Source organism: Heterocephalus glaber, unplaced genomic scaffold, assembly GCF_053883595.1.
Source record: "Heterocephalus glaber isolate CG9 unplaced genomic scaffold, H.glaber_assembly_v1.0 deba00001444, whole genome shotgun sequence".
Taxonomy (NCBI): Eukaryota; Metazoa; Chordata; class Mammalia; order Rodentia; family Bathyergidae; genus Heterocephalus; species Heterocephalus glaber.
The window spans coordinates 31,599,546-31,609,946 of record NW_028258297.1 but is presented as its reverse complement, the minus strand read 5'-3'; the positions used below and the strand labels follow the sequence as shown (position 1 = coordinate 31,609,946).

The 10,401-nt window shown below is 43.6% G+C and overlaps 1 protein-coding gene across 7 annotated transcripts in view; it reads right to left on the bottom strand.

The window, feature by feature from the left end:
* Window positions 1-378: 378 nt before the first annotated feature.
* The window catches only part of Parp11 (poly(ADP-ribose) polymerase family member 11), a 55,304-nt gene continuing 45,281 nt past the window's right edge, over window positions 379-10,401 (bottom strand). For all 7 annotated transcript variants that reach the window (XM_004869355.4, XM_021248067.2, XM_004869354.4 and 4 more), the window contains 2 exons: window positions 5,032-5,183; window positions 379-3,329 (listed from right to left, as the gene is read on the bottom strand). In XM_004869355.4, the coding sequence (XP_004869412.1) occupies window positions 3,013-3,329; window positions 5,032-5,183 (469 nt within the window). In that variant the 3' untranslated portion in view covers window positions 379-3,012. The remainder of the gene's footprint in view (window positions 3,330-5,031; window positions 5,184-10,401) is intronic.

The window sequence follows — 10,401 nt, the reverse complement described above, 5'->3', positions numbered from 1 at the left end:
CCTGGGTTAGCGGGAATGGGCCCAGCCACACTGGCAGAGCGGGGCTGGAAGGGCCTCAGAGGCTGTGTCCTGAATGAGCAGGCAGACCCAAAGGCGCCCACAGGAGCAAGGCGGCTGCGGAGTCTGGCCTTACTCGGACTTGGACTTCTCAAAAGCAGGTGGCCAACAATCTTCTCGCAAAGTTATCTGATCAGCTGTTGTTCGTGATGACTCACACCAAGAACCAGACTCCCCCGTGTGGGGGTGGGGTACAGAAGAGTTGACGGGCAACATACTGGACAGTCATTAAACTTGAGCTGCACACTTAGGTTCAAACCATGCGAGGTGGGGATGAGACACAGAAAGCTCAGAAACAAGAATGAGCACATGGCACCAAGACTCACTGCAGAGCTTTAATCACCAAATGTAGAACAACACATTCACAGATTAAAGTGGCTCCAGATTCCTCTTTGTCTTCACCACAGTGGCCTGGAAATGAAATGAAGCACTGAACAAAACTTGCCTGTTCATAACAGTCTTACCTAAGTGTTTTTTAAAAACACATTTATTTTTACTGAGGCTCCCCAAAGGGAAAGAGGAAAGTCACTACCAGCTGCAATTTATTTAACACAGAGTTTTAAAAATCCTTTATCGTTACTCTGGCACGGCTTCTCTTCACTCTTCTCATGCACACCATGTAATGACCAGAGGAAGCCATGCTAAATGGCTGTAATCAGCCTCATTATAAACTGATGACATGTTTCAGCCCAACTTAATCACCAAAGAAAACTGTAACAGCAACAACTTTACACCATTATATTTTAAAACATGTATCAAAAATCAGTTCTTATAAAAAAGAAGTGGTAGTACATTCTCAGACATGAACAATAGCACAGCACTTTCTTCCAACAGTGACTGCAGTGTACCCTACTTACCATGGATCAGCCTGATACACAGGCTCACACTTCACAGGCTGCCTTCCAGTACCAGTCACCCTGAGATAACTTCTGCACATGCCTAAAAAAAACAACTCCCAAATACTCCAACAGTTATTCAAGTGCTGAGGAAGACATGCGTGTAACATTGGGGCGGGGAGATAGCCATGTTAAAAGGGAAAGTACTTCAATATTTTTATGTAAACAACAAATAGAACGAAAAGACTCTGAGTATCTGAATTCCTAGTGTGTCCAGCACTGTGCTTTGCAAGTTAATCTTGAGTTGTGTTGTGCCTCCTCTCTCTAGGGCAGCCCTGCGGCTGTGTCTCCACGACAACTGCTGGATGTTTTTAAGATGTGCTTCTTCTAAATATCCCCAGCACTTCATCTAAACTGGCAATGAATCTGCATATCTGAATTAGGAAATCCTTGTTGCTACTTTGTTTCCAAATTTTGTGCAAGCAATTTCCTGTGTACTATTTACTTTCACTGCAGAATTACACATATTCTGGGGTCTAATGAAAATCTGGTGGTATATGGCACTTAGAGAATTACTATCACTAATTCCATACTATACTCTACTTCTATCATTTCTAGATGCCTCCCTAACTCAAATGGTTGAATAAAGCAATATGGGCATGGATACTTTCTGGAAGTTAAATTGTGTTCACTAAGTTTCTGCTAAAATTGAGTAAGGATACTGGAGAGAGAATTCAGTACTATGAGGAGTTAGAAAAATATTTTCTGAGAAAGGCATGGTACAAGTGTTCTACTTTTCAGAGAGAATCTTGGAAAAATCAATGCTGGAAAGACTCTTTAAATCATCTGGGCAATTCCTCATCCAATACTTCAACTCCTGTACAATATCCTGCCAAACTGTTGTCTAGTCTCTGCTAGAACACTTACAGGTAGTAAGTTGGTGCAACACTGCTTATTTTTCCTTACAGTAGGAGCAACAAAACAGATGGTAAACATAGTTCCATGAATACAACAACGGATTATTCTATCTAACCATTCAGAGTTAGAAGGTGCCTACTGCTACTCAAAAGGATAAACCAGGCCCGGGGATTTAGCTCAGTGGTTCCGGTGCCTGCCTCGCAAGCACAAGGTCCCAAGTTTGATTCCCGGTACCAAAAAAAAAAAAAAAAAAGGATAAACCAGTGTTGTTCTGAACATTCCATGTTTTCTGCAATTATTCAAAATGGGAAAATGTGAATTTTCGAAACCACTGTTGAAAACTGTGAGTGTTGTAGGAGGCAGATGAAAACACTTTAGAAGTAATCACTGTAGGGACTCTAAAACAAAGGGAAAACAAATATTTTAGGCAATAAATAAAGCTTGCACTTGGAAGATGAAATAGATACCTTACACACCGTGTCTTAGTGCAAGAATCAGAGAACCCTGGCCGGGAGAGCAATGGGTGAACCAGTCTACAGCTTCTGTCACACAGGCCACAAAAGAGAATGACAGAACAAGTGTGAGGCTGCAGCCTGAGGTAGTAGGGCAACAGGAAGCAGGGCTCTCTAGACTCTCCTTTGACTTGTTGGACAGCACTGAGAATAAAGTCCTTGTTTCTTATGTCTCTCAAAGGGCCGACTGTTTAAGGGTTTGTATCTCTCCTTCAAAGGCCAACCAGACAATAAGCTGATTGGTAGCCAATAACACCAGAATTCAATTTATAAAAGATCCATTTCTCTAAAGAGGTATGTTTGCCTATATTTTTATTTTCTGAATATATACTGTAGATGAGTAAGTCCATGTGAACTAAAATCATTTATCCCCATCACACGTGTAAAATATAAAGACTGCATAACCATGGTGGTGAGACTCAGCTGATTTGATTTTTAATGCTATCTCTCACCCTTGTGTGTTAAAATGGCAATGGTATTCGTTTTTAATAGTCGATATGAATAACAACAGAAAAATGAAACAGAAAAGCAACCTTATAGTCAGTACGTGTTTTTATGTGGAAGCTACTTTTTTCACATCTGATTCAAAAGTATCAGATAATTAATATTTAGTAGCTAGATGACAGGAGAGCAAATCCTCCTGCAAAAAAGAACAAAACTCTCTTGACCATTGAGAACCGGAGCTGAAATCAATGAAAGTCTATCAAGTACTCAGGATAGATTTGGTTGGCATCAAAAACCACAAAAACCTTTGGATTCCAGGTATCATCCACACAGCTGTCATATAAATTCACATAGCTCCCGTCTTTGGAAGGGGGTCGCATGTATTTGGAGTCTCCATTTATGTAATCTCCGATCAGCACCCGAGCAAGAAACATAGATTTGTACGTTCTAAACAGATGCCGCTGTGGCAGGCTGACACCATGAATCTGGAATGTGTTTCCATGCTTTACGTCATCTTTGCAGAAACGGCTGGAGTAAGAAGCATCTCTAGCAAAATAGGTTCCTTGAACAAAAAGGACCAAAGAGAGCTGAGATTATTCCTAGGAACATATTAAACATAAGCAGAAACATTCTAATTGTCGGGAGAACTGACACATGAAATCATATAACAAAAATGTGAGGACTTTTCCCATCCGCAGACCCTTGAGATTAGAGAAATCTGTCTGCTGGGGACAGCTGTGGTGCAGAATGCCTGCCTGCCAGAGGCATAGATTTGTTGGTATAAACCAGGTCTCCAATATACTTCAGCACCTCCGCCTAACAAGATACCAGACTTCTGTTTCAGAAGGAATCTCCCAGAGAAACCCAGGGCTAAAAGGGCAGGGTCTGAATTTTGTGGTCGTTTTGGTTAAGGGGGGTTGAGGGCCTGGACTTTTACTGTGTGGGCCTCCTTCCCATTTCTTTTTCCTCCACCAGTGTCCTCCCCTCCCCTTGTCCAACATCCAGCGAAGGTCTGGAGAGCACAAGGAAAGCGTCAGCTCACAGATGTGAATTCAAACCCGAAGAAGCCACATTTCCATGATGCAGGCTAACAATCCAGTAATAACCTGGAAATGACAGAGCTTTAGATCCTGGAAAAGATTTACAAGAAAGTGTGACGCTGTCATTAGGGTTGGGATCTTAAGCGTCCCCCGAAGGCCGGCGTGGTAAAGGCTCAGTCCCTGCCCTGAGCGATGGGAGGTGGTGGAAGCTCTCAGATTTGGGGCTCATGACAGGTCTTGGTCACTGGGGATGTGCCCTTGAAGGGTGTGACCTTTACCTTCCTCTCTTCTTCTGCATTTCCCAACTGCCAAGAAGGGAGATCACTCCACTAGGCGCTCCCTGCTGTCATCATCTGCCTTTAACACGGCTCAAAAGCAACAGGGCCAACCGAACAGGACTGAAAACCCTCCTCCCTTTAAGTTGATTCTCTCAGGTATTTTAGTGGCAGCTGACTGACAGATACTCATGCCTGAGCATTCTAGAAGAGTTATTTTCATGGGTCCGCTGCCTACACATGAGAATTCATTAAGCAGTCTCCTCTCTGAAAACAGTAGACAGGAGAGACCGACACTGCTAGGGGAATCCCTGCTCTGACCAATTTTGCAGATGGACTGCAAAGTCCCATCTTCACCCAGTACAGTACGGATGGATTGATGCAAGGACTAGAAGAACAGATGCCCAGCCCTTACCTCTGCCCCTCAGCATTCTCCTTAATTACTTGGGGGGACAAACTAGACAACTTGTACTTTCACAGCACTAGAAATGAGAAGTTCCCCCCGTATTCCTTACTGTCCATTAATAGTCTTACCTGTCATTTTCTTACAGAAAAAGAAAAACAAAACAAAGTAAAAACACCTGCATATACTGTTGTATGTTATATCACCCTCTCTGTTGCCAGCAAGCAGTTTAGTGTACAGGCTCATACACAGAAAGAACTCACATGTGAAAATCAAGTCTAACGCAGATTCACCAGCATGAATGTGCTTCATCTGGTGACTGGGGTTTGGGAAGATCCTTAACCTGGCAGAAGGGCATAAGTCTCACCTGGCTCCTGTGTGTATAAAACTGACTTTCCTGGCTCAGAAACGCTCAGAGTGTGCCTCGAACCTAATACGGCAGCTTTTAACCCTTACCAAGTCTCTGAATTAGAAAACATCCATTACTGCTAAAGAGAGAAAATGCTCTCTCTGGACTCAAGTGAGACCTGGAACTCTGACAGTTACCTTTTCCAAAGACAGCGCCATGTACACCGTTTATTCTCCAGTCGAAGTTATGAATGCAAATTGCTTCCACAAACTCACTGCTGGTACCGTGAAACAGCATCTGCTCATTAATCTGAGGGACGCCTCTTTTTTTCTTGAGCTGAGCCTTTTTCCTAAAAACACAACACACACAGACACAATAGCACACGCAGAAATATACCATATGTGGCACTTATTAATTTTTTAAAAAGCAAAGTTCAACAGAAAGGGTGAGAACAAATACTTCTGTAATATGAGTTGTAAGTGAACAAAGAAATTCTGGAAAAGAAAGAATTTTGGATCCTCTTGGACAACACATGATTCACTTCACCAAAAATTATTAGTCAACACTGAGCAAAAGTTGAAAAGGATACTACAAGGGGCTGGGGATGTATCTCAGGGGCAAAGCACTGGCCCAGTATATGCCCTGCATCGGGTCCCCAGTATGAAGGGAAAAGAAAAGAAAAAGAAAATCTTACCAATAGGTACACATATCCCAGATTATGCCCATAAGGGTAAAAGTAATGGACTGCCTAAGCCAGATAAGCTTTAGGTGCCTACAAAGGAGACTATCAACAATGAAACAGTACAAAGTTCACACAGCCTGTAGACAGTGAATTATTTGGGCTGGACCTACACCTTATTCTTTTCATCTCCAGAGATTACAAAATGTCAGCTGAATTTAACTAAAATTTGAATCTGGAAAACATTAAGTTATCCAGTGTAACACTCTTTTCAGTGGACAAATCTCTTCTACTCATAAAAGGATATTCAATCCTCTGCTGATTATGACAAAAATTGAGAGCCTAAAATTCACAGAAAAATATGTATTTCTGCATAAAAAATTGAAAAGTAATGAACAAGATTTGTGTGCATTACCATAGTAAATCTAGAATATAATGCTAAATGTAGAAAGAATATTTCTTAAAATAATGCTGTGTACTATACAGGTACACATACAGGTAGAAGAAAATTAAAAATATAGACAGGAAGGTATTGTACCAATTTAAAGAGAAAAGGAGTAGAGTAGGGTGGGGGTGGGGCAAACACTTTGCCTGCATCTGTAGTGTTTTATACCTTCAAAAAACATGATGCAAAGATGAAGAAAATGTGACAAGTAGTAAAATGTTAAGTCTGATCAGTAGATAAATGGGTATCTATAAATGTTATATTTTCACTTTGGGAATATTTCATTAAAAAGATGTTAAAAATAAGCCCTTCCCCTTGCATTTCTGAGAGCTAACTGCCGAATGCCTGCTTCAGGCTATTCCAGTGCTGTTATGGCTTGTACCTAGATGTCCTTCCAAAGCCTTCTGTGTTCATAGGTGGAGCTTTTCGGAGCTGGATGGATCATGAAGTGTGTGAATATAGATTAAGGGTGTATGATAACCAAATGGGTTTAGCACAGTTCTGAGGAGCGGAAGTCCCACTGTGGCACCAATCAATAGGCTTGTAGGCTGGGTGGGATATAAAGGGAGTGAGGGAAGGTAGGCTTCACTGCCTACTGTCTGCCCTTGCCAGGCAGCCCTGCCTTGGAGCCAGCTGACTATGAACTCAAACTTCTACAAATTGTGAGCCAAAATAAGCCTTTGCTCCACCTGTGGGTGTCAGGTATTTTATGTCTGGAATGAGGAAATAACTAAGACAGTGCCCAGGACTCGCTGCTGTGCTGGACAGCGAAGTCTGCTTGAGATCGATCAGCTGCACTAGTTAGGAAGTGCACCCACCAGATGCTGAACCCAGATCCACCTCCTTGTTCCTCCTGCTCACTGGCTTTTGTTACTGTCTCTTGGACACAGAGTGACTCAGGACACTCTTACTAAAACAACTTTGTAAATACCCAGAAATACCTCAGAACGTCTCCCAGGCTTTCTCCTCTGGGTTAAGCTTGCCCTGTCCCCAAGCCACGCTCACACGGCAGAGCTCCCAGGCCCCACTCTGCACGGGACTGCTCTCAGTAACAAGAATCTGCTGGACACTGGGCTTGCAACGGTTACAGCTCCGGCACTCTTCAGACCAGGTCTACCCCTTGCCACTCTGTACAACTGATATAGAGGCTGAACGCTGTAGACTTACTGCAGTCAAGCTTCACTGATTTAGAATCAATTATATCAACTTTCTTTTTCAGAACTTTATGTACTGTCTCAACTTTTTTCTTTTAACAAGGCGCAGCTGTCCCTTTCATAACTGAGGGGAAAAAGCTTTAAAAAAATAATTTCAACCTTCCAAGGTCTTTCTGTCCACTGATTCACTAACAAAACAAATAAACTGTCCCTTCTAGTGTTGAATCTTTGGCAGTGGGGATATGCAAGCCTTACTTTATTCAAATATCTGATAAAAATGTTGAAAGACTCAAGAAAAAAGCATGCATGCCATTGAAGTTACTCTTTGCATAAAATCTACTAGTTTTAAGCCAGGCGTAGTGATGCCTGCCTGTAATCCCAGCACTCAGGAGGGTGAGGCAGGAGGATTCCCATGAGTTTGAGGCCAACATGGAATACACAGTGAGTTCAAGGCACTATGAAGCGAGACTCTGTCTCAAAAACAAACAAACAAAACAAAAAAAGACTTCTACTAATTTTTCTGTTTGTAGCATCACCATGCATAGATTGCCTCCATTACAAGATACTTTCTCAACTACTTCATAAGAATCAAGCTAGACTGGCTAAGAGGCTTTCCCACCTACCACCAAGGCAGTCCTATCAGTTAGTTGGGCACGATTGAATCCATACAAGGTTTTTCTCCCTTTTCTGAAGTATACATTTGTTTAATACACACATCCTTGTAAGGCCCATGAGCCAAACGACTAGAATTGGAGAATCAGGACGTGCACTGGTCACTACATTCCAGGCACAGATGAAAATGAATATGGGTTTGAAGAGCTGCTCGAAGTCTGGAGAGTGGGCATCAACAGGTAATGAAGAGCTGCCCAGTTAGGAGACTGGACGGAGCTACGCACCAGTGAGAGGCAGAGCTGGGCGGGGTGGTCAAAGCTGTGCATCCCCCAGCAAGCTTTGTTTTAGTGCCCCAACTAAGGCGCCAGTGACATGTGGACACTCACAGACCATGCCTTTTGTGTTCCAGCAAGGCCAAAGTTGAGTTGCAGGGCCTCTTGAACTTCAGTTAAACCTGCAAGGAAAGACAGGACTGCACTAAATTCTTCACAACCCTGCCCACCTGTGCCCAAACCCACAATTATTTCTAAACTTACTAAAATACTGTGGCGCTCTCTTCTCAATGATGTCTCACAATTACCCACCCTCTTGGGGACCAGAGTGCCAAAGAGAGCAGACTGTACACCACACGCTCTGTACCAGAGCAGACCTTCTGGATCCAAGTGAATTTGCCCAGGTCTAAACCAGCAGTGGTGGTGAACCTACAGCACGTGTGCCACAGCTGTCTGCCTCACTGAAAGCTCGAAAAGGTTCACCATCACTGGACTATGGGCGTCCATCCTGGGTGGACATCAGAAACACCTGTAGACCTTCCCACAGACAAAAAGGCAGACCTCAGAAGCTCTGACTCAGTGGGTCTGGGGGTGGGTGACAGACATCTGTGCTTGCTGAAGAGCTCCACAGGTGACTCTGACATGCAGCCAGACTGAGAGTCTCTGATCAATCTACATCCACATTTTTAATAAACAGCAGCATTCACTTCCCAACCAGGGATCGTGCCAACTCTCTCCCCAATCATCTGCTCTTACACGTGTACTGCACAAGCAAATCACCCCAGATTCCCCATGGTTTCCACCAGAAATGCACATCCTCCACCAGACTCCAGCTAAGCCTCGACACTGAGAAATCCTCCAGTTCCCAAGTCAGCTTTCTCTCCCCATTCCCATAACGGCCACTTCAAGTCTTCCCTTTCCCATTTTCCTTCCTCCTTTCCACGCCTCCCTGACACTTCCTCCTGCATAGGACTTCACTTATTTCACCACGGAAACTGACGGCGGTAGGGAAGAATGCCACAAGCCAGCTCCTGTCCTCCTCCCCAACCTCTACCAGAGCCACATGTGCAGCTGGCCATCCTGTCTACCTCCGAGCTGACCCTGTGTGCCTTCAGGAGTCTCAGTCCACCAATGACCCTTGCCCTCTCTCCTGGCTTGTCAGCTCTTCTTCTGAGAGCTTCCTTCTAATCACAGTGCTTAGGCCTCGCTTATCAAATGCTTTGGAAATCAGTATGGAGATTCTTCAAAAAACAAAAAATAGAAATTTTATTTGACCCACCTATACCTCTCCCAGGTATATTCCCAAAGACTTTACACTATAGTGACACAGGCACACCTATGTTTCTAGCAGCACAATTCACAACAGCTGAGCTCTAGAAACAGCCTACATGCCTATAGGAATGGGTAAAGGAAATGTGTTATATATACACAATGAAATGTTATTCAGCCAGAAGAATTCATGTCATTTAGAGGAAAATGGATAGCTCTTGCACATAATGTTAAGTGAAATAAGGCAGACTCAGTAAAATACTGCATGGTTTCTCTTACATGTGAAACCCAAATATAAGTAAAAGAGTAAAAATAAGACTTTTTGAAGACGGGGAAGGTGTCAGGAAAGGGACAGAGGGAAGAGGACTGTGCTCGCATGACGACTGAATGTCTCCAGTCATCACCAGATGTCCTCTGGTGGGAAAATCACTCCCAAATGAGAACCACTGCTTCAAAACTTTCCCCTCAGAATGGACCAATGAATTAATTTTCTAAAATGCTAATTAGATTCATCATTCTCTTGCTTAAAGTCCTGCAAGGCATGTTGACACATGTACACAAACTCAGCACACAGGAGGCTGAGGCAGGAAGACCTCGAGTTTGAGGCCAGCTTGAACTACAGAGTGAGTCCAAGGTAAGCCTAGACTACATGGTAAGAGGCTGCCTCAAAGCAAGCCAACAAGCAAGCAAGCAAGCAAGGAAGCAAACAAACTATGAATCCGAGTCCCTTAGTTTAGTTTATAAAGGCCTGCATCACTGGCACCCGCTAACTCTCCGACTTCCACTCTGGATTAGTTCAATCCAATCCACCTCAAGCTATGCAGAAAATCACACCACCGCCCTGTGGTGCAACTACAAACCCTCCATGTCCTGCTTCCCAACCACCTTTCCAGCCTCTTCATTCATCTTAAGTTTCTATGCATTTAAAATTCCATTTGCTGGGTCCCTCCGTGTTTCCAAACTTCGGTCTCAGTGCTCCCAGTGCCAAGATGCCTTTTCTCTACCCTCCTGTGTCTAGCTGAAATGACACCTGCCTTTGGAAGTACTTCATGTTCCCAGCCAGGACACACACCCTACTGCAGTGGGCAGGGGTGGACAGATACCCTCCCTTAGTGATGGGCTGCTCACATCTGCAT